Below are 24724 nucleotides of genomic sequence, written 5' to 3'. Positions count from 1 at the left end.
GTACCGAATAAGCATTGTAGAAGTTTGTACTGCTGGTGTTGGCACTCTCTGTCTCCGTACTCACCTGGAACAAGTGTTGGATGAGTTCTAGTGGTCTTTCTTCCTTTTTTTTTTTTTTCAATTTCCTTTCTCTTTGTTAGCAGTTCTAAATCAGAAGCAAGTATTTAATTTCATACCGAATTAAGTCCTTTCTTTGGGGGCCTTCGATTCAGTCTCAGGTGTGCAAAGGGCAAGCAGATGAGATGTGACAGAATTACCACAAACTAGTTTTTTAGAATATATTAATTTTCTGCTGGGTTTGTCTAGTTCATTGGCAGTTCCTTCAAGGACCAAAAATAATGGAGGCCACAAAACCAGGCAGTAGGGAGGTTTATGTACAGTTTTGTGACTATACGATTCTTCACACAGAATCCCAGCATGGTCGGGGTTGGAAGGGACCTCTGTGGGTCATCCAGTCCAACCCCCTGCCGAAGCAAGGTCACCCAGAGCAGGCTGCACAGGACCTTGTCCAGGCAGGTCTTGAATATCTCCAGAGAAGGAGACTCCACAGCCTCCCTGAGCAACCTGTTCCAGTGCTCCGTCACCCTCAGAGTGAAGAAGTTCTTCCTCAGCTTTTGATCTCTTCCTCATCTTCTTCATACGCAAGACTGAATGAGGTGTTGCCATTAAGCTGTTCCGTGAACCAAGGTTTTTGCTGATGGGCGAGTTGTGGGATTCCTGCAACTTTTTCTAGTCACAAGAAAATCCCGAGCAGTATCCGAGATGTAGACATTCATTCTGCAGGTGTGTGTTACCCTGGATTAATTTTTTTACTAACGAAAAAAATGGACATGCATCACTGGCTAGTAAGTAGGTGTTAAACAGACCTCTGCTCTAAAATCCCAGTCGTAAACTGCAGTGCTAACAGAAGTCTCGTTAGACTGCTTACCTCTGCTAGGGCACTGGCGGGCAGACTTGGCGTGCCCCTGCTGCACGGTTAATAGGTTGCCACAAGTCTGCTAGTTTCTTTTTTTCCAATTCGTACTCCTTGCTGTTTCGACATCACATTTTCCATAATGAGAGCGTTAATTGATTCCAGTTCTGAGGTGGTCTTAGACTGTGGGCAAATACTTTTGTATGCTCAGCCGCTTTCTCTGGTGTCACAGGTCGGAACAGATATTTCCAAGGAAAACTGAATTAATCCTATTTACCACCTGATCTGATTACATGCTGCCTTGTTACAGTTTTACATTCTATACAATCAATTTGGCATTGTGCTCACTGGACTTATCAGAGGATAAATTTGCTGTTATATTTTAAATGTTCTGGTGTGTGCATTTTTAAAAGGTTTCAAAGTTCTTCTTTTTGGCTTGTTAAGCCTAGATTTTGAATTATTTGTTTGCCTTCAAAAGTTTGTCATATTAAATAAGCTAGCAGAGAGCCGGAGAAACTGGGACGTCCAGTGTTAAAGCGTTAATTGGTGTTGTGCAGCATCCATCAGCAGAGGATAAAGCAGCAGTCAGTGTTCGGTGCTTATTCCCAAGGGTTACTCAGCGGAAAACTGCAGGTCTGGTGATCTTCCAGCAAAGCTGACACCCGCCTCACACGAAGAGGCTGTCTGCTGTGGTGCTTTACATGGTGGACTGCAGGTTGTGAGGTCTGGGCTTTGTTCAGCATTTGGCATTTTGTTCAGTAAATATAAGAAAATGGCTTCAAACAGAGGAAGAGAACGATTTTCCTCTTTGAGGAGAAACGTGACAGTATAGTTCCTTCTCACTGGTGGTGGATGGTTCTCCTCCATCCCCAGGTGAAGCATCCCAGGTAGGGAAAGATGTGTCACTTCTTGTCTTCTACAGTGTTAGGGTTGACAGAGGTCTGTCCCCTTTGGATGGGGCTCTTCCGTTAGCTGCCTGCCCAAGGGCTCCAGCACCATCAGCCCCACTCTCCTCCCTGATATCCAACAAAACCAGCTTTATATGGGTTGTTTTTTTCCCCTCTCTCCAGATCAGTGTCTCACCTGAATGGCCTTATTTTCAGACTCCTTTAAAGTTGACACTTCAGCAGTTGTTTGCTGATTCGGATTCCTGGCATCTCGCCTTGCTTTTCATCCCTCTCCCCCTTTTTCACCCGTGATCCGCTGCTTGTTAGGTTGAAGTTAAGCCTCCACGGCTGGGGGGGTGTGGAAGGGCTCGTCCTGCTCTGGGTGCTGACAGATGTGGATATTGCTTTTCATCAGGCGTTCTGCAAACAGGCTTCTGGCCCCGCGTGCAGCGGAATAAACACCTGTCAGGTGCTATCGTACAGTCTGCTGGGTCTTTGGGCTGCTGCTGGGATCAACCTCCGTGGAGGTGACGTCTCCGCTGCAGCCCTGAAGGGTGCTAATGGCTTTGCCACCCTCCCCAGAGCACTGGGAACGAAGCGATGTGCGCTGGGGCCAGTGAACTAGCTGATTGGATCTCAGCGAGGAGCTTGATGGGGTTTCTTGTGTGCGATGGGGAGCGTTTTCGATGCCCTGGTAAATGATTCATTCTTTACATAGCAGTATTTAAAAGGAAAAGACTTGTGGGATAAATCCGATAGGATCATGGCCTCAGTAAGACAGTGTCTGCATGCTCTGTGTCCTTGGAGGGAGAAGGCCCTCATTCGGGGAGTGGTGTCCGTGGGGACGACGGCACAAAGCGTGGTGTTTGCTATAGGGGACGCAGTGCTAGGCCAGGGCATGAGGTTCTTACTGGGGTAAACTGGGATGGACTTGCCGCACCGACTGCCATTGAGTACTTCAGTGTGTGATTCTGGTGCTTGTCAGCTAAAGTGAGTTTGCTGTTGGAAGAACAAAAAAAAAAAAAAACAAAAAAAAAAGAGGGTAGGAAATTTAAACATCTTCAGCTAATTGCAGTTGACAAGACAAAGGCAGTTTGACTTTCCAGTATTAATTAGCAAACCCATACTAATTAGCTTGTATAAGCACAATTCATGCTTCTTTCTCTAAATGCAATTAATATTGCAACTGAAGACGTCTCTGGGCTGTGCCGCTGTATCATTAACATACTTTGCCCTAATTAGACACGGCCAATAGTGGCTGGAGAAATGAGTTTGTGATTACAACCATAAAAAATCCTCTAATATTTTATATCCTTCAGGGAACTTGAACCTAGAATTTATTTTCTGATTTAAGAAAAATTACCCTTATCATTGTGCTGTGTAACTATAACAATGAAACTTTGATTTTTCTCTACCTCTAGCACTTCAATTATTTATTTTTCTTTATTCACAGTTGGAGCGTGTTCCTGTTGTAAGGGGACAGAGGCCAGTCTGCCTTGTGAGGGGTGGTCCAGAACAGAGCCACCAGTCTGACAGGGCTCAGCTGATTTAATTGCCCCACAGATCTGTGGGCTTTGGGTTCCTCTTATTTGCTGAAAGAATGGGGTTTGTTGTGAAATTTTTTTTGGTGCCTAAGCGCACTTCTTTCCTACAAATTTTGTGTGTGTATGTGTGCGTTTCTGCCAATTTTGTCATCACTGGAAGTTTTCTTTATCAAGGCTCCTGCTCCGGTATCTTTATCTCCAGGATGTGCCAGGAGATTGCTCATAGAGTTCGCACATGGCTCCCTGTTTTGTGCTCCTTGATCTTGCTTCTTGTGGTACGTTAGTTTAATGCTCTGCTGGCGTAGAGCTGAGAGCTAGGCTCGCTCATACCAAAATACTGTTTGTGGAAAATGCTTTCTTCCTTGTTATATTATTTTTCTTTCTCTCCCTGAGGCCTGAGGGAGGGAAGCAGAACATATGTTAGTTTTTCTAATTTTCATTTGCCTTTTCCATCTCCCTTTGTAGACAGGAGGAAATTGTTTGGCTTAAGCTCACCATCCACACAACAGCTGTGATCCCTGATCTTACACTTTCTTTCAGTCTGGTTCTGTAGCAGGGGGTGTTCATGTCAAGATTTTTTTTTTCTCCATCATTAATCCCTGAGGGAAGTCAGCTTGGTATTAAAAAAGTATCACCTGTATTTTCATTGCCCTGAGGTGCTCTGGATATCATTTGGCTTTCATCTTCAAAAGACAGTTTGGCCCATGTGGGCTCCAAATCTGTAGACTGCTCATTGGAACAAATTATATTTCACCCTGCAGCAGATTAAAAAGGATGGATATAAGAATCAGAAGAATTGCTTAGCAGGGTGAGAGGTAAAGAAGATTCTAAGTCCAAGAATGTAGCTGTCACAAAATAAATGGTATATATTGAGTGTCCTAACAGAAGAAATAAAGACACCTTAAAATTAAAATAACAAATGGCCCTTGCCTTGGGTAGAAGTGTTTGTTAACCCTCTGCAAAGAACAGGAGACCTTTATTTAAGGGCAGCAGGTCAGGAATAGTGAAGGAGCCAAAGCGCGTGTTCAGTCTGATGAAACTGTCGTCTTTAGGATTAACGATTCCCTGAAATGTCAGTGACTAGCTGCGCTGATGGTTATCAGGAGAAGTAATGAAGACAGAAAGGAGGATACGTGAAAGAAATCAGCTCGGAGAGCACCATGCATGGTGTCGTTGGGAACGAGCTGTTAACTGGAAGACAACACGGAAAAATCGCGAAGCGTTTGGGAAAATTGCAGTAGGCATCGATACATAAACAACAAGAGACACACACAGCTCACGAAACATTTGCATTATGAGTGAAAGGCTTTACTTTCCAGTGGTTCCATCAGACCTCCAGGCTTTTAAGAACTGTAACTTTTGATAGTTAAGAGAAATACCTGGCAAGGATAAAAATTCTGCTACATTTTACTTTACAGGTGGTAACAACGATAATATGAAAGACGTGAACTTTAGTATAGAAAGACCTGCCCTGGATAACTTGCCAATAGAGCTAATTTAATTGTTGTTTAAGAGTTATTAGACATAAAGCAAGAAATATAGCAGACAAGGCACCAGAACAGAAGTGGTGTTCATTAGCAGAAATGTGAATTCCCTGTATTATCTACAATGAAACGGTGATTAAATGTTGTGATTAGAGTACTGTACCACAGTAGTTATAAATAAAAGTGAAGCTTTGCTGGAACATCTGTGGATACAGTTATCTACCTAACCAATGGGATGGGAGGGGAAGGGAGATGACCGACTGGTGCAGGAAGTCTCCATCTATCAAAAGTGTATTTCATCATTTCAGAACTGGTTTAGCAAGATGACAGCAAATTTCCTTACCGTTTGACAGCTTTTATCCTAACACCCTATGTCAGACTGGGTAACCCAAGACAGATGAGTAGCACGGCGCTCAGCTGAGCAGCAGCATGAAGACAGCAACAGTTTTAGTAAGGCAATTTTAGGGAAATACCCGGTTCTCAAATCAGATTGAAAAATATGAATCTGATTATAAAGAGACAGCGAGAAGAGCTGATCCAGAATGAAATGATAGAGTAACAGAAGACTGGAAGAGGACTCTTAGATCATAAAGTCCGGTCCTTTGGTAACTATGCCAATTGCAGCATATACCTTAGTTCATAAATTTATCGAGCTTGTCTTGAAACTGCTTAGGTTGTTTGTCCCATTGCTATCATTGAAAGACTGCTCTTCCCAATTCCAGCTGAAAATATATGTGGGGTTAATACCCATTTTTTTCTTGTGCTAATGTTCTCCTTAAACTACAGTGACTGTGCTTCCTCCCTCCTATATACGCTGTGTCATATTTATAGAGAACAATTGTTCTCTCCCAGCATTTCATCTGTCTAGGTTAAACAAATCAAGCTCTTTCAGGCTTCTCTTAAAACAGGCTCTTCAGTTTCCCCCTGAGTCCTGTAGCTTTCTCTGAATCTCTTCCCATTTTTCTGTGTCTCCTTTGAAGATGAGTAACCAGAGTGGCCACATCATTCCGGCTGATGTTTCAGCTCTAGCTTCTACAGAACTATCTTCTACATCTGGTGCAGGCAGGTATCTCTCTGTCCTGGCTATAGCTCAACTCTTCCATTATAGAATCGCATCACCCATTTCCACCGCGCATGGCACTGGTGTTCATTCTCTGATCGATGAGGCTGCCCAGCTCTTTGTCCTCCTCTCAGATTTCTGAGTGATGATGACTGAGTTTGTAGGAGAGGGTCTAGCTGTTGCGGGACTTGCACTGTTATATTTCAATTCTACTGTTCCTTCAGTTTGCACCTAGCTGCTGCTTTCTGATCTGTTTATGCTCCTCTATTATAAAGCCTCCCTGCTTTGTGCTGTCCGTAATTGTGTTTGTGCGTTTGTATTTTTTGACCCAAGATCTTCACTGAATTTTATTTATTTTAAATATGTTTTCATGATCAATGTCTGAGACGTCTTTTTCTCCATCAGGTAGTTTTACTTTAGCAGAGCCTTTTGTTGCTTGTTTGTTCAGTATATATTTCGCAGTGTATGTATTATTCTTCACTTTATCATGTGGTCCCATGAAGTTAGAAATGGGATTTGCTGGAAGGAGATGGGGTGAATGTGCAGGAGTCGATGCCATTTCAACTTTTCTCCCTATGTTTTTACTGTAGAGCTTTTGTTCTCCGGGTAGACGAAATCCTAGAACAGAGGGGTGGGGGTACTCTTGAGTTATTCTGGTCGTCTCCTTTTCCTAGCCAAGAGCTCTCTTTCAGTGCTTGTTGTAAACAAGTACATTAAAATTAGTACTTGCCGTGTCCCACAGTGTAGGAATGTAGTGAGCTCTGAGGAACAGCAACAGGATTTCTTTTTCTCCTGTCTGAGCACAGGGAATGATGAATGGCCTCGGTTGGTTGTGCTGCACCCGCTTTTGGAAAATTCATGTTCAACACACAAAACTCTGGCAACATCAGAAACATCTCTTGCATGTGGCTGTGGGCAAAGCAGAGAGCGTTGTGGGAGCTGTGGGATCAAACTGCCTGTAGACGGGAGAGGTGATCAGTACGTGACACTTCTGCATGTTAGTATCTCAATGCTTTTTTAGTTAGGTTGGAAGAGGAGACTTAGTGAGACAATTCTTGTGGTTTATCTCTGTTGTAAAAATCTAGCCAGGCACATGGGATCAAACAGCACATTCCCTTCAAATTAAAAAGAAATAAATGGTTTGTTTAAAAGTCCCGTTACACAAATGAACCAACTGTTGGATCCATTAACGTGGCAGTTTTATGGAACTCGGCAGCACCGTTTGGTTTCAGCAGGACTGTTCTCATCGTCTTATGGAAGGTGGTACCAGCTGACATGGGATTAGGACTTTCAGAAGGAAGAAACGCACCTGCAAGTGGAGAGCTGGCTTTCTGCTGCTCCTCCCTTTGGGCTGCCTGCGGGCAAAACAGTCTGACCCAAAACTGAGCAGCAGTTGAAGCTCAGATGGGATCCTCGGGCAGCGATCTAGTTCTCAGCCCGTCGTTTGGAGGGGCCTCCGTGCTACAGGTGCACCCGTAAAACCCGAGCTGTACTGACCAACGCACCCGGCTGCTTCTTGGTAAAAAGGATGGTAGCATCTGCTCTGCTTTTCAGCTTGGAGATAGGTGGAGAGCTGGGAGTGTGCTCCCACCGTTGCATTGCAGGGTTACAGCTGGAACAAGGACTTGGAAGGGAGGAAGAGACAGGACTTTTTTCCTTCGGTTGGTGAGCAGAGCAGAAAGGTGCATCGTTTTCCTGCGCAGAGGACACTGCTGTGCTGCGATTAGAGCAGCCTTGGTGTCAGTGTTGCTGTTGTCACTGTAAAATCTGAGTTATGCTGAGATATTTGGTAAAACAAAATGAATGAGGCAGAGATATTATCAGAGGCCTTATTATAGCAGCTGCGGCCTTGAGGTACAAGAAGCATAATTAATACGCATGCAAGTACTGTGCTTTTCCAGACTTTGTTCGCCTTCACAGAGTCTGTAAGTAGTTTATGGGCTACCTCAGACTCGTGTGGTTCACGAAGTGTAGTGGAAGTAAAATTTCCTGGAGGGTGCAGGGGCTCTCTGCTCTGTTCAGCACTTCGAGAGGCAGGGGAAAACAGGGTGAGAAGTCCTGGATATCTCTAGGGTTCAGTAATTTCTGCTCCTTTTTTCTGCCTTGCCTAAAAGGCAGCTTGGAGAAGCTGTAGAAGGAACATGTGCTTCCAGTGCACCTCCAGAGAGGGAAAGGAAGACTTGGTCTGTGGAACAGTCATGTTAGGGTGGGACAAAGTAATCATTAATCTCCAGCTTGCTTGTGATAAGGGTGGAGACGAGTTTCCTGCTGCTTTCCCAGTCCTGGGAAGTTGTACCTGCATCAGAAGAGGACCATCCTGAGGGATCTGATCCAAGAAATGCAATTCCAAAGGCACAGCTTATCCCGAGGGAGGATGAGAAGACCTCTAGCTATGGGATCTCCGGGGGGCATTGAGGGCATGATCAGTGGATGTGCCTGCAGATGATAGGTTCGTGGATGCTTTCCTTCTTGCCTAGGGCTATCTTTGTGTGTACAAAAAGGGAGATAAAGACTTAAATTCCATGAAGTTTCAAGGCTGTCTTAGTCCTTGCACTGACAACCCAATCAGCTTGGTACCTTATTTGCTTAGCTTTCAATCTTTTTGTGTCTCGGTGCCCTTAGAAGAGCTTGTTCCCAGTGGCTTTTGCCTTTGGCTGATAGATGCTGGGGGTGGGTGGTAGCGGTGGGAGGCTGGGGTCTCTGAGCCGCTCTGTCAGGGCAGCAGAGTCCTCCAGCAGGAGCTGCAAAACCTAATTTATCCGCAGAGACAAGAAGATCGTAGAGCAGAATTTTTCCGATGACCTCTTGGTAAATAATGAATGGCAGTGCCCTGCCTCTTTGGAATCGCTTAATTGAGGCTGACAACTCTTTGTTGTATTACAGGATCTAGCTTGTCAGGAGAATTTTAACTTATTTATGAATATTTCATTAACCTCTAAAGACTGGCTGTATAAAATCGAGCTCCTGCCAGGCCCTGTCCTGTTGGTGCTGTGTTCAGTGCTAATGCCATCCACCATGCATCTATTACCTCTGCCCTCCCCTCCGAGCTGGGCCTCGGAGCTTGTTGTTGGTGGCAGCAGGAACGTGTTCACCAAAGGTTAAAATGCCAGGTTTCTGTTTTGGCACTAGAACTGAACATACGGTATTTGAGAGGGAATTGCTTTTTGCTTTTTGTTCTGTGATTGCTTGCTGGCAGCTGAAGGGGAGCGCAGGCATAATCCCGAGAGGCGAAAATGTGCAGAGCGGTCTCAGCAGGGCCCTGTAACCTTTGCTTTTTGGCACCAGGAGAGAGATTTCCCACTTCTTATGCATTAAAAACCCACTGCTTGTTGTTGCATGAGGGCCTCGGGATAGGTCATTTAGCTAGAAATCCTTAAAAGTGCTCTTTTTAGCCTGTTCTTTGGGGAAGGGTTTGGGGAGCAAGACCCCTTCGAGCATCTGCCACTTTCTTGGAGGCAGCTGGGAGGCTCTGTCAAGAGAGCTGCTGCTCTCCCGTAGCCGGATCCCCTGCCCCATCCTCATATTTCCCATCACTGGGAGTTGAGACGGCATCTTGAGCATGAAGGTCTGCTGGCCCCCACTTGCCCTCCCTCTCTCTGCCGAGATGTGCCGGAAAACAGTGCTTCCAGCCGGAGCGGACTGCGAAACGGGGCTGGAGATGCAGCGGGAGCGAGAGCTGTTCTTAAAAGCCTGTTGAAGTACAGGCTGTGGGTTGTTCCATGTGAGGCGGAGTAGGAGGATGATGTTCAGTTTTCAAGTCTAGTACTCAGTGGAGGCTCCTTTGCTCTCTTACAGTGTTAAGCAGAGATTGATTCCACTATGTTGGTGTTAGGAAATGAAGGAACAAAAATGAATGCTGGATTACTCTCTCCTTTCCCCTTTGATCTTCTTCCTAGGTGGTCGGTGAATACATAGATTCTTCTCTGATGGTTTATTATGTGATGATTTTTCAACAAGAAAACTGATGAGGGGGGCAAGAGGTGGGAGTAAAAGCTACTATTTAACGAGAATTTGTTGACTGAATGCTCCAGAAACTCCTCAAGGGTGTATTTTCAGGAAACAAACTGTATTCAGACTTCGTATTGAGGAGGTATGGCGTCTTTGCAGATTTATTTGTTGCTTTGCCTGTGAATTACAGCTACAGACTTGCTCGTAGCAAAAGTGCCCACTCCTGCATGGAAAAAGTGACCTGCGTGATACTCTCCTTGAGAGCAGATAACTTCATTGCACCAGTGCCGTGGCTGCGCTGGACAGGGTTGTGGCACATTCAGTCCGACAACTTTACAGGTTCCCTAGAGAGACTGTTCTTCTATGTTTTGCTATTCAAACCAGGAGTAACGGGTAGGAAGTGTCAGCCAGTTAAGGCTAATTACTCCAGAGTTCCCTTCTCTCTGTGGACACCAGCTGTTTTGCTCTCCCTGGTGGGAGGAGCTTTCGGTAGTAATTAAAGGAAACAGTCATCTATGTGCGGGTGGAAGTGGTGGAGCGAGACTGATAGCAGCAGAGAGGCTCTGAGCTCAATGAAGATGGAAAGGAGGTGATCCTTCTTCAGAACGAGCTGTTAGAGCAGAGGGAGGTGTTTTGGATGGGGAACTGTCAGGATTTCTGCTGTCGTGCAGTGACGGTGCAGTCTCCTAGCAGCACCTCCAGCGTGGTCTGGGCAGGGCTGCAGCAAGATGGAGAGGAGGAGATTCCTCGTCTGCTGCTTCCTCTGGAAGTGAGAGCTGAAATATGTAATTATACTGAAATCATCTTGTGGGTTTAAATTAACATCTCCAGGTCCCTTGCACAGGATGTTTGCTCCTGTTCCCCTTGAACTTTCCAGTTTTATTCATCTTGAGGTCTGAGGGAGCTTCCATCCTGCTGAAATCTCCAGTAGTGCTTATTTCCAAACTGTCACATCTTACACCCATTCCAGAGTACCAGAAAGAAATAAATACATCATCAAGTAGGGAACAAAGCTCAAGAAGACAAAACTGTCGAAACCATCCTAAGTTGGTACCCATGTGATGACTGGTGTTGGACATTACTCGCTATTGGCATGGGGTCTGTGCTGGTGGCCAGGGCAGTGGCCTTCGGATGGTCTGTAGCATCAAACAGAGCATCTGTCCTTCAAACAGAAGGACGGGCTCCTTCCAGAGCTAGTGTGTCGTTGTGTGTGTGCTACATGTGGGTGAAAAAGGGTCCCAAGCGTTACAGTGCGTGGGTCAGCTGGAGCATTCGGGCTGTTCAACGCGGCAGGGTGTTGCACACCCTTCCTCACCCCCGATTAGATACCAAGTCTTGGTCCTTGGTGTGTTGCCTGCAGGGTAGCAGTATCGATCTTGTCACCGTATCCCCTGTTCAAGTAACAGCCATATTTGCTATAGGTTAAAAAATGAGAGAGTAAATAAAGATTTTCCTGATATTTTTTTTTCTAGTAAGTATTCCAGACAGGAATATTTGAAACAGATCATCTGAATACAGGTTAAGCGCTTCCAGTTAGACATTATTGCTCATCGACAGTGATCTGCTGTTGTGTGGAGCACCTGCGAGCGCGGGGCTCTGCGGTTCTGCTGGGGCAGGGCGCGAGATGAGCACGGGGCAGCGGGAGGGTTGGCATCCGGCAGCGCTGGCGTGTGAGAAGAGATGTAAGCAGGGGCAGGAGGCCAAAACCTGGGGCCAAGGTGTGATGTAGGTGTTTGGGGAAGAGCTTGTTGGGTGGGCTGTGTGGAAGGAGGTTGGGGGTTTGGAGGGTGTGAAGTGATGTTGCTGCCTTCTTCGCGTGCTTACGGCTGGGCATGCAGCTCCGGCTCGTGGTCAACGCCGCCCATGCGGGAGCATGGTAATTTTGGGACCCTGTGGCATTGGCCTGATTTTGCAGAACAGAAACTGTTTCCTGTAATACCATTGTGGTCGCATATGGCAACCTTAGGATAACGGGTTTAAATCAAGGTGTCTGCGCGTTCGTCCTCATCAGCTGCGACCAGCAGAGCGGTGTTCCGTGGCAGCAGGGCTGAATTTGACTCGCCGAGCCCGTCTGCAGTTTCACCAAATCGCGCCTGTGCAGCACAACGTAGAGGGGAGGTGTTTGGAGAAAAGCTGTGGGCTGCCTGCAGATTGGGAATCAGAGGGGAGAGGGGTGAAAGCTCGTTAGGGCTCCCTTGGGGTAGATGAATTAGTTAATGACTGTGCTGTGCTTTGAAAATGCAAATGGTGTGTCAGAGCTAAGCCTGATTATAATAATCAATCTTCCTTTTGAGAGGGTGCTGGAGATGGGGAGGGGGGAGAGGGATGAGGCTGGGGCTCAATTTTTAGATCGCAGACCTGAGCTTCTCCGCTGTCATTAAGGAAACCTGACGTTGCCCGAGAGGTCGGCGGAACCGGGGGGAAGCGGAAGGTGAATTCGGGAGCCGTGATCCTCGCAAGCACCGGTGGCTCCTTGAGAGACTGAAGTTAATTTTGTAATTTTGTTCCTTATGATTGTCCTGCCTGGGAAGGGAGGGGTTGGCGTCTGCTGCTGTGCGTGAGCTTCCCCTGCTAATAGGAACGACAGAAACGGCCTCATAAGCAGGATCCTCTGGGGATGGGGGGAGAGGAGGGCGGCTGCTGCCGACGTCCAGCGGTGACAGCTCCTTCTCCCCTGGCACTTTATTCGTTTGTAGCAAGCGTTCCTAGTAATTACGCCTCTTAATTTAGGAGAGCGAGTGGGAGAAAGGAATATAAATTTGTGTATTAACTTTAGAGATTGGAAATAGGGCAAGCGAACCTTCTCTCTGGGAGATTATATTTGGAAATGAAATAGAGTGACATTTGGTATAAACTTGAAAAATTGCTCTCTTTTTACTGCAACAGGAGGAGAAAAGCCACAATCCAGACTGCACTGGAGAGAAGCAGAAGTCAGCATATGTCCATTTCCCAGTCTGTGTGTATCTACAATAATATATATGCATGAGTATGTTTTTAGGAAGCTGTTTGCTGGAAGGTTGCTTCTAGCCCTGTCTTCTCAGTGATAAAAATGCACCAAGTTTGTTACAGATTGGAAAATCCATAGAGACCAGCAACTCTGATCCAGCTAGTCTTTGTCTTTAAAGAGGAAACAAAAGAAAAGATTTTTTTTTCTTCAACCAAGTGGGAAATAGGTAGTTCTAAACCACTTTTTATTGAATATTTGATTTTCTTTGGGTTTATTGCTTTTGTTTCACAATAGCATCAAGGATTAATTTTCCCCAGAAAATCTACCAACTAATCCTGGGCTGCTTAGCCTGTTTCTAAATGGCAAGTAGTGTTTTGCTTTGCAAGTAATGTCCTATTTCTTTGAAGAATGATGTTCACTAAGAAATCTGGTGAGGCTTAGTTCTCCACAAGAGTGCTTCTCTGCAAGATGCTTTAGGGGAACAGCCCTGCAGAAGGTCAGTGGGCTGGGCGTACGGAAGAGGTGATACTGATCTTGCTGAGCAGAATGACCTATGGAAGTGCTCAGCATGGTGTCTCACTACCTTGTGGTATGGCTGGACACCCAAATTAAATGCACTGGTGTTCATGTATGTCGGATTTCTGTCCTGGCACCAAGCTTGTTGCGCTGCTCTGTGGCAAGAGGAGCAAAGAAGATCCTTAGTCACTGCTGCGTCCAAGTTGGATGGGGCTTTGGGCAACCTGGTCTGGTGGAAGGTGACCCTGCCCATGGCAGAGGGGTTGGAACTGGAAGATCTTTAAGGTCCCTTCCAACCCAAACTATTTGATGTTCTATGATCCTGTGGAAAGAAGCACAAACAACATTGCTAGAATAACTGGCATGTCAAGCTCCTGGCAACAGTAGTTTGCCCGTTTTCAAACCTCAGTGTATGGGTCGTACTCAGGGTCCCATTTCTCTGTTCTTGTCTATTTTAATGTACACTCTTCCAAGTCTGCTTGGTTTTCATTAATTTAAATATTTATGTATTTAATGAGCTTCTTGAAATGTGTTGAGACTTGTAGTCAAACACAACCTCTCAGTTCACCTTTCCATGCTGGCTCCATGCAATTCAGTTCCTATTTATCTCTGCCTTTTAAAATCAGCTCTTTTGCTGAGGAAGGCCTTTCAAAGGATGTTGCATCAGCCCATTGTTAAATAAACCTTTAGACATTTCTAATGGATTCAGCATTTCCTGCCTTTTACAGTTCCAAGAATGCTGAATGACGTGGAGACACACTTCATCAGGATAAGACTGCTGTATCAGCCCCTCACTAAAATGCACTCATTATTCAAATAATAACTGTGTGTCTCCAGCATGTGTTCTGTGAAATACGTGTCTATGATGTGGGCGAAGAAACCAGCCTCTCATTTCCAACATGCAAATCCTAACTTCAGCAGTGAGATGAAAGACTTTAGATTTTGAGTCCTTTACTACCCAAAATGAGGTACCTGAACAGAGATTTGGTCATTACTTTGAGCAGTGTGTTAAAATTTTCAGAAGCTTATAAATGTGGTTTTTAAGGGGAACTGTTTTGATTTAGAAGTTTAAGTCCAGTGAGAAGTCTTGTTTTGAAGATGGGGTGTGGACAGGAGATCATGAGGAGGCTTTGGAAAGGCTTGACTTCATCGCCCACTGGAACCAAGTGGGAGGAACAGCAGGTCCGTGGCATTGCAGAGGCTCAGAGTACTTGTTTTGGAGAGGACAAATATGGGTCAGAAATGACAAATGCCAGAAATATACGAAGAAAATCAGCTCCCTAACGTAACATTTTGTTTCTTCTAGCTGTCAAGAGATGAATTTATAATTTTATGTTTCTCCTGTCATCTCACATATCTTTAAATAATTCCTACAGAAGAGAGAACCAGCAAGGAACATATTTTTTACACTGCTGTGGGTGTTTGCTATGTCATTAACACTTGGAGGAGAACCACCATCTTGAAATCCTGTCCAGGCAGGTTTAGAAGTAAGGCTGAAAGAAGAACGATGCTTCATTTAATTACTAGACGAAAATCCATCCACGTTCTTCCTTCCTCTCTCAGTTGAGGACAGTACTTATTTTGGAAGAAGTATTTGCATTTAATCTTTTGGGGTACTTGTATATTTGTGGAAGGGGACATTCTAAAATTACCCTATATTTTGAATTTGTCCTGATCACTTTCTATTGAGAGCAATAAAGCTGGACTGAAATTCATGCTTATGAAGTGAAAGAGAGTAGAAAAGGTTTGGGATAAATGGGATCATTTTAGGTTGAGAGCAAGAGGCTCCAGTGTATTCTGAGAAGAGAACATTGCATAGTCAAAATGTTAAGTACCTGTTTATGTGGTCTATTCACAAGGCATGGGCTCTGACATCACTTATTATTCTGCCTTTTTTAGTGTCATAAAAACCTTGGATAACTTTAAAAAAAATTAAAATAGCAGCTTGGTTTCTTTTCAGATTGCTAATGTGTTCTGTACAGGGGAGATATCACTGGAGGGCTGATCCTGGGCAATATTAACCCTGAAGCTCCTCCACGAGCTGTAGGTACTTAGGTCTCTCTTGTGCAGTTTGCAGGGTAAGAGATGCAACGCTGTATTTCGGGACAGTGTTCTCTCTCTGCTCTCAATGCTGGCTAAAAGAGCCAGTTCAACATAAAAGAGAGCTGAAGGATCCAAGCCTGACCTAGGTCATTTGGTACTGAATGGGGGAATACAGCAACGGGCTGTAATTTGAGCAGCCCTTTTCCCCTCTCTGCTGGGTAATAGCTTCTCCTAGTTTAATGTATTCAAAGTAATAAAAGTTTAACTCAGCCAGTTATAGAAAATTATTGACAAAAATCAGAAGAGTTTAGACAGGAATGTTGAGTTAGTCCAAAGAGCAGAAAATGCCTGCTGAAAGTGGCATCTGGTGAACAAGAGAGCCTGGGACTGGAAATTAATTGAGGAAAAGGGAGGTGATGGGAATTAGGCAGAGAAAACAGCAAGAGGAGGTTGGCTCTGCCTATTCTTAGCCCTTCTTGAGGCCGTTCTTTGCCACTGGTACCGAGAGGACGAGTGGACAGGAAGGGACAAGTCATTTCATGCTTACCCCCTGGTCCCCGGAGCTGCCCTGAGAGGCTGTGTCGAACGGAATGGTCTCAGTAACCCCCCACACCTCTTAGGCTTCCGCATAGTGCTGAACGTTCTGTAGAGTATGGGGTTGTATTTCTCCTATTGCTGCCTGCCTGTGGCTTGTTTTCCTCATTCAGTTCTGCTGCTTTTCGTTCTTTTTGCTCTGCTTTCTGCTTGACTGCTGGTACAAGTGTGTCGGAGCTGACAGGCGGCTGGTGAGATCATGGGCTGCTTGGCTTCTCCAGCAGGTGAAACTACAAGGAAGAGGAAGGTTTTGTCAACGGATTCCTTATTTTTTACTCTTTTTTCCTGTTCTCTTCATTCTTGTTTTGTGAAGACCTGTTTACCTGCACTGTGCTGCCTTGGGAAAAGCAGAGTTAGATCCCAACAATAAGCCACTCTGTGTTATCTCAACTAACTGTTTTGTTCCCCCCCCTGCCCCGGAAAAGACATAAATAACATTTTTAATATCTTCTGTGAGATTGTCAGGCAGGGATGTTTTCCTCACTGAAACCCTGACAATTACAGTAAACAAGCAGCATATTTGGAATGAAATATTTAATACCATAATTGGTTTAGTTTCTTTTTTTCGTAAACGATTAATGAGGTTTTTATAACAATATTTTGCTGTGGCACAAAGTTGTGTCTTGGCCTGAACTTGAAACTCTCCCGTAGTTCTAAGCCTAGCTGAGGGAAGCAGGGCTGTGTCAATGTTTAACTGCTCGAGCCAGTTTCACCTATAAAGATGTCACCGTGCCCTCCTCTCCCTTCTCACCTCAGGCTCGTCAGTTTTTCAGTCCAGGTAGTTTTGGCGCTTGAAAATTGGGAGAGCAGAGGAGTGACAGAAAATGCCCTTACAGTCCCTGTGCCCTTCCCTCCTCAGTTTCTTTCTATGGCTTATGCGTAGAAACCCGGCAGAATCTCATCAGGCTGCTGCTGAGCGTACCTGGCACTCGTTTGTCACCGCTGTCTATCGGGCGAGCCCTGCGCTGATGCTTTTCACAGCAGCGTTCACTCGCAAGCGTGTGCATTCAGTCTCTCGTCTCCTTTTCCCATTACACACTCCATTTTTTTCCTCCCTATGCAGCCAACGCAAGGGACCCCAGATCACAACAGCAGATTGCTCGCCCACCCCCTCCGTCCGCCCTGCTCCCCCGAGAAGGTGGCCATGATTTATCTGCTCGTGTCGGTGAGCAGGTGGCAGCTGGACTCAAGGCTGAGCCCGTTTAACCTGTGATAAATAACATATTTACCAGCCCTTCCATCTTCAAATGCTGTCCACATGCAGTCCAGAAAGCAGCACGAAACTCTTAAATAGCAAACACATCCAGGCTTCAGCAGGCACGGGAAGCGGGAGCTATATAATGAGTGTTTTCCTGCTCAAAGTAGGTTGGAATTGAAGCCTGCTCCTCATCCCTGTACCTTTTATTCACATTCCTGGAATTATCTGGCACTCTTGCTTTATCCCCAGCCATCTGTGATGGGCTGAGCTGGGAGAGATAAGCTCAGTAATCAGAAAATTGAGGGAAGCATTTCTGGCTGTGATAATCTTATCAAGCAGCTAATATACATTAACATTTGTACAGCCTGATGATGCAGGTGGGCCTTGGCATGTTTTTTTCTTCCTAGATGCCTTTTGCCAGGCAGGGGGGAGAATGCAGGGCTTCGGGGTGCCGGGGGGAAACTCAGCTACCACCTCTTTTCTGCCATCTGTCTTCTGCTCCGTCCCGATGGTGTCAGAAAGGCGAGGGGGAATAATCCAACCATGCCTTGTCTGCCCTTTGCTGCTAACAGTGCTGCCACGCTCTGTCTGTCTTTTCTGGTAAGCCTGGAAGGGCAAAGAGGCAGCATGTCAAAATTTCAGTTCTGGCTGAGCAATATGACCACGCGTGTTAACGTGCTCCTCTTCCTTGTAAAATTGGGGAGTTTCTGCCAGCTTGCTGCCTTTGCAGGAACCTTGCCGTTGCAATGGAATTTTGCTCTACGAGTCTCATCAGTGCTGTTGAAGGGCTTGGTGTATTGATGGAACGGTGTGTTAATGGATTGTTTCCCTGATGCTGAGCACTGAGCGCTCTCTGGTCAGAAGTTTTGCATCTATAATTAGGGTTGGATGGCTTATTGTTTTCCTCCTGAGTGAAAAATATAGTTTGTGTCTATAGATTTATTAGAGGAATTAGTTGCTGGGTGCCAAAAGACAGATGACAAAAGAAAATCCAAAATCTGAAGGATGAGTGTAAAGGAGGTCTAAGCTGGGAGATGGTGCTGGAACAGAAGTTTGTGTATCCTCTAGGTAGTTTGTCTCTGCTTACACTTCGTAATAAATCATTTTCTGAGGGCTTTAGAAACAAGTAACTTATGTCATTTATCAATCTGTGCATTGTCTTGGTAGCTGAATTAGGGGTACAGATTCCCGTAAGCTAGGGAGCCCGGGAACGGTAGAGTCTGGATAAGAAGTTTTCATGTCTGTAGAGTTTTGAAGTACTTTCTTGTGAGTTCCTTCCCAAGCAAGGCCAGAGGCAGAAAGTATTCTTAATTGTTTGTTCCACCAGACCTACCTGAGCAGCTTGAGCTAGAAGTGTGTATTGGAAAGTGCTGGAAATATTCCCCAGTCTTTTCAGTTCAATGTACGTTTCTCAGTTGTTCTGAGCAAGACAGCATAACCCTGTGGTTCATTTCTTCTGCGGAGGAATGAGGTAGAACTGTCAATACTGAATCTCGGGTACCAACGAGCTCCGAAAAACGCACAAATAATTCTCTGCATCCCCCATTATCCAATGGGGACGGGTTAGGGAAGTATCTGGAAAAGAATCAGAAGCTTTGCTTTGAAACAATAAGCTTTCTGTGCCTCATCTCCTGTGGAGGAAATACTGGGGAAGGCAAAAGGGGTTGCAAAGGGAAGCAGGGTTAACTGCGGTTTTGATATTCAGCACATAGAGTTGTGCTTCACATCTGTATCCTGAGAGAGGTCTGAAATGTGCAGAACATCATGATTTCTTCCTCCTCCCTTTGCTGTTCGTGTGTCCCCATTATTAGTACTGGAGGAACTAACGCCTCTTCTCTCCTGCAGCTGGAGGTGGAGATGAAGGTCCTGAAGTCTCAAGAGTGCACAGCTGAGCAAAGTGCCGTCATCACCAAGGAGGAGGTGGACACACTCAGGTAGACAAAGCAAGGGGAATGCAGACAAGATTCTGTTGTTTTCAGTGGAACTAATGAGAAGGGAAATGCCCAGGGTAGTTTCACTGCCTGCTCTGGTTATTGTCATCTTGTGGTAGAGCACCAGGTACAGGACCTCACCATGCTACGATGCGTGAAAAAGTGTGTGCAAATAGACTGCCTATGTACATCGGCTGCCTGCTCTGCAGGGAGCAGTGTGGTGGCTTTGAGCAGAACGTGTTTTCCTTGTATTTCTGAAGTAGGATGTTCTTTTCCTGAACACACTTTCTCACCAGCTTTTATGGACCTGAGAAATCCATGAAGCATTAACAGAAAGCCTCAAACCCCATCTTTCCTGCATTGAGATACTTTATAAGCTTTTCTATCTTTTGGGGGGCTGCAGGCTCTCTTCTTTTAACGTCTGGGGTCTCTTGCTCTCAGTTATTTCAGGAGACTGGCTCCTGCATCACTATTCCCCCTGTTGACTTACTTTCCTGTGGAAACAGCTTTGCTATTTGTTTCTTATTTTGTCCAGATCTCAGCTGTAAATACAGGATCTGTTGGCATGTGTGTGAAAAGGTTTAGAATCTAGCTTTTGTAATACTGGTGTGTGTGCAGAGCTGGAGATAAAAGAGGGCTGTTTCCCCTCGTGCATTGCTGCGGGTGGCAGAGGGGTACCTGTTGTGATTCAGTGAAAGAGAAGTTACAAATCAGCATTTCAGCAGAGAATACATGAGCATTTACAAAAGCTACAGTGAAGCTACACAACCTTTCCCTGTATTTATTAAAGTGTTTACAGCTTCCGTTCCAAATCAGTTTACACAATAAATACAGAGCACAGAGAAGTTCATCTGTTTCTGAATGTTTAATAAAGTTCCTTTTATTTAAGCTGAGCAAATCAGATCTTGACAAGCTGAGATTTATTCTCAGCTAATGTAAGACTTTGGCTGGAGTTTCACTTCTTAATTCTTTTATATTTTCAGCTCCATCACTATGAAGCCTTACTGCGTCATAGGTCTGAAAGCATGATTTTGCAGCAAGCAGAATCTTGCAGAAAGCAGGAATTACTGGCCTGTACGTTATGCCTTTGCTCCTGTGCTTTGCCTCTGGAGCTTGTTTTACGGCTTTGAAAGCCCAGTTCCATAGCAGAGGGGAGGTGTTTGAAAATAACACATGTTCAGCTAAGCTATTCCAGTACATTTCAGGGCTGTACACGCCATCTTAGGGACTCACTCCTATAGTTCCTCAGAGTGGTGTGATAGTTCTGAAGACCCAAGGCATACATCTCTCTTTTTTTTATTCTGTCATGCTTTCTAGTAGAGGATAGTATGCTATGGCTTCCCTTTTTCAGGGGGATAAACCTGTCTCCATCTGCTTTTGTGTATTGTGGATGTTTGTTTGAACTGAGCTCATTCAGTTTTTTCCCTTGCTAAGGCACGCTGGACCCTCTGAAACCTGATGTTTATACTGCTGCAGAAGTATTCAGCACCTCCTCGGCAACATTAAACCCGTCACTCCTGATTAATAATATGCCTCTCTATCAGTAAAGCCAGCATCCTGTTTGCTGTCTTCTGGGAGCTGAAGGTTTTCAGAGTGTTTCTACAGTACCTCCATGGTCTCTGCCTCCCTGGGTTGCTGTGGACTGCAGCACCCTTTAATGAAGGAGGTGTTCAGTCTCTTTATTTTCACCCCCAAGACTCATTATTTGGTGTTTATCTTCACCGAGCAGCATTTGCCATCTATTAACTGAGCAGCTTCAGGGACAGAGTGTGGAGGGGGGAGCAGCTGGGTTGCCACGTACTCCAGGAACACTTCATATTGCTGAAGGCTCTTGGCAGTGGGGATAGAGATGTCTGGGTTTGCCCTGAATTAAAATCTGTTCCCTGGGCAGGGACAAGTGGAGCTCGCAAGTTCTGCTTCTGCGGGATTGTGGTGTTTGGTCCTGCTCACAGGTAGCCCTAAACTCCCCTAGATAATGTTTTTCTCTCTTTGTTTTTAAAGAATTTCTTTGACTGCTAGCCTCATCTCTCTCTTCCTTTCATGAAATTGTGTCAAACCTTTCACACAAAGTTTGACGGAAGCACGAGCCTGTTCCCGGTGAAGCCGTTGATGGTGCAGAGCTGCTCTCCAGCGATGAGCCGTACGTGGAAAGCTCTTTCAGTAAAGAGGCTAAGCTTCTGCAGTTGTTTCACGGTGGTATTTTCTCTTTTCTTCACTTTCCCATTTCAGTACCGTGTGCTCCTGAGGCTGTAGATGCACAGAGGCCGCAGTCCAGGGATCTAATTCCAGCCTGTTTTTTCTGTCACTTTTTACTGAACCACTGTTTATTGTCGTTACGGCTGATGTAAATACTTGTCCCAGGCCCCGATGCTAGTCATTTAGCTACAAAGCTGTACCAAAAAGCATGTCTTTGGTTTTAATCACCCTTTTCACTGCTTAGCTCTGACAGTAAATGACTTGGTGCAAAGTGTTCTCTTTCTGCTGGAGCTCTCTGTGCTGGAGGATTGCTAAGCCGGTCCCTGCTCCTTTTCCCTTACTGCTGCTCCTGTTACTGCTTCAGGTGTCCTCTCAGACTCTCAGCACTCCATTCAGCATTGCAGCATCGACTCCAGAAAGATTTTTTTTCCTTATGCTTCTTGACTTCAGCAGTCAAAGGATGTGGTTGGGCCTTAGTTTGTGTTTTCTGGCGTTTTCTGCGCGTTGGACAGGAAACTGGGCCACGTTCTTTCTTCATAGAAGATGCTCCTTCTCAAAGGAGCGCAAGATAAATCACCATCTTCCTCCAGGCTTTTGGGGTTCAGGAACAACGTGCTCAGGTCCACGCCAGAACACTCCTCGTGGCTCGGATGGATGTGTCCTCTCCGTGCACCAGAGGCGAATTGGGCAGCTGTAATTAAAGAGCAGAAGGGCTTTGGAGGAGACCAAAGACTTGTATGGGAAGGAACTGGGTCTGCTGTGCTCGCCCTCCTCCCGTGTCCTTGTGGGCCTCAGCAGGACCAGTTTACTCTATTTTACATAGCTGCTAAGGAGGAGCGAGCAACACCAGTTCCACTGTTACTCCTTCCTTCTACAGATTGCTGGCAGAAAACGGGGAAGAAGACACACTTTCAAATTGGAAAGTGGGGCAAGAAATGCTGCAGCTAATGAGGGCGTTATTTCCATTACTCTAGTTTATTAAGGTCTTTGAAGTCCCAGTAACCTACGGTACGATGCATCTGCTCTTCTGGGCTGAGCCCAGCCTCTCCAGTTAGCTGCTGTCATGAAGAAAACCAGCAGAAGCCGTCGAGGGGAGTCTGCAGAGCAGGAATGGACTGCGAGCCTCCAGGCACTTCCATATACACCCCGTGGGTAGAAGCTAGCTTCTGAAAACAAAAGCGGGAGAGACATAAAGGAGAAAAAAAAATCCATATTAATCCTTTGAATCTGTATTCACCTCCTGTGAGTGAATGAGAGCTTTTAAAAATATATCTTTTGTCTCATTTTTCTTTAGTATGGAAAGTAAATTTTCACCGAGAAACTTGAAAGACTTTATCAGTTTTTCCTCCTTCTCTTGAGAACAAAGTGCTCTTTCGTCAGACCTTTTATAACTTTTAATGTGAAACTCTCTCCCAGCATCATCATTTCTGAAGAGACAATAAAAGCCAGTGCTAATGCTGTCATTTCTCACACTTCTTGCTGCTCCCTCTGAAATCATATTTGTTTATATTCTGCAGATCTTATGAAAAGGAAAAGTGGTCAAACTGTGGAGTTCATGCACTGTGGGGTATAGCAAAGCAGAGAGCATTTAGGCATTAGCGCCTTTTAGAGGGAAGGTGATAGCTGTGCAGAAACTAGCATTTCAGAAACTATAAATAAAAGTCATATATTTAAAGAACTTCACTAAAGACTTAAGTGGCAACAGCTGAAGGACCTTTCAGCTGGAACAAATCTGAACTTTTTCTTTCTGCTGTCGAACTGCAACCCCAGTAAATCCTAAATGTTTTCTGTGGATTTAGTGACTGGGTAGAGTTACAGTAATTCAAAAGAAATTCATGTCCTTGCCAATGCCTATTAGTCACACTTGCTGGTATTCTGTCTGCTCTGCTCCTAACACCATCTCAATGCCATCTGGATCCCTTAATAGCATCTTCCCAACACATACATTTTCTGCTCCATTCAATAGTCTCCTGTTCAGCAATAGCTTTTCCACATGGCCATGTCCTCTTTGCAGATGGGGCCTCTGTGAGACATGTCCTCATCGGCGGTATCCGCGCTGCTCTACAGGCAGTCATGTAACACATCTGAGAACGTTAAAGACAAGTAAAAGGAAGATAAAGGGATGATGGTGGTCAGTTGTCACTGGTTAACTCCACTTCCCCCTGCTTCCTTTTCTAAAATAGAGGCAGCCTGGCCTTTCTCTCTAGCAGCGCTTGCTCATCATCCAAGCGCTTTTGGATAGACTGGATGCACGTGGTGGGATATCTCCCGATTCTCACAAGTGTCACTTCAGGAGACCTGAGGCTGCAGGTTTTGGGGTTTTTTTCCCCCTTGTTCCCTCTTCTAATTTGGGACAGTGAAACATGCAGTGGAGGCAATGTAAAGCTCAATTTTCAAAAGTGGGAAACTCCACAACTCTGAGTAAATGCCAATGAATCTTTATTCTTGTGGAGAAGGCTTGAATTTACCTGCTGCCCATGGAGCCTTTGGCTCTGGGTTAAGCTGTCTGCATCCGATGCAGGAGTAGTCTTCCAGAAATGCAAAGAGATCTTTGCCAGAGTTCTAATATTTTCATGCTTTCAAACCCCGGTGTGGAGAAGTTGGTAAATTTTCCAGAAATTAATCCAAATTATTTTTCTCTTTGTCACAAAACTTGAGAATGGTGTCAGTATTTCAGAAAGTAAAAAAGCTGCAAGGCTGCTTTCAAAATGGACTCCGACATTCATTCCGGGCCAAACGTGAAGTTGCTAGATGGCTGTGCCGTACCCAGATGTTTCTGTACTCTGCTTTCTGTGGTGCTCACATGAATTTGGCTTGGATTGTTCTCCCTACTGGAAAGTAGCTCCCATATGTAACAAGTTGAGGCAGGTAAATTGGTGATAAAATACCATCATGTATCCTGTGCAGATGTCCCTGGACAGAGAGAGCATGCAGACGAAGGCTTGCCTGTGTGGGTGCTGGTGCATCCAAAAGCAGGACACAGTTGGCCCTGTGCCTCAGTTTACGTAAAGGAAAAAATTCAAGTGCCAAGCAAGTAAATATTTTTCAATATTTGACTGCCATATCTTAACTGCCAGCTGCAAATGCTTTGCTGTGTTTATATATAGATAGGATTTCCCTTGCTTCTCTCTCTCTCTGCCATTGGGAAGAGTTCCCCGGGGCTGGAAAGCAAAGCTAGAATAGCACAAACTGTTTGCTAATGGTTTTTAATGCTTTCCCACTGGAGCTCCAGGACGCTTAACAGTGTTAAAAATAGGTTAGAAGAGGGGTTATGTTGTGAAAGCACTAGTCAGTCCTGAAAACCTCTCTGGTACAAAGAGATACAGCAGTGTTCCTCAGCACAGAGGAAGCAGCACATTTTGTCTCTGAAGGTGAGCAGAGCCGAGGCAGCTCCCCGTGCCTCGGTGGGCTTACCTTCCCCTGGCACGCAGCGGGAAGCCCCACGCTCTGTCTGGAAAGGAGG

General features: G+C 45.3%; 1 protein-coding gene across 2 annotated transcripts in view; it reads left to right on the top strand.

Annotated features, from left to right (window-relative positions):
• The window catches only part of MAD1L1 (mitotic arrest deficient 1 like 1), a 391040-nt gene that overhangs the window by 195145 nt on the left and 171171 nt on the right, over window positions 1-24724 (top strand). For both annotated transcript variants that reach the window (XM_009936518.2, XM_075436793.1), the window contains one exon: window positions 18980-19068. In XM_009936518.2, the coding sequence (XP_009934820.2) occupies window positions 18980-19068 (89 nt within the window). The remainder of the gene's footprint in view (window positions 1-18979; window positions 19069-24724) is intronic.

This window comes from Opisthocomus hoazin, chromosome 15 (genome assembly GCF_030867145.1).
Source record: "Opisthocomus hoazin isolate bOpiHoa1 chromosome 15, bOpiHoa1.hap1, whole genome shotgun sequence".
NCBI lineage: Eukaryota > Metazoa > Chordata > Aves > Opisthocomiformes > Opisthocomidae > Opisthocomus > Opisthocomus hoazin.
Note: the sequence above shows the minus strand (reverse complement) of the source record. Positions and strands in the feature narration are given on the sequence as shown.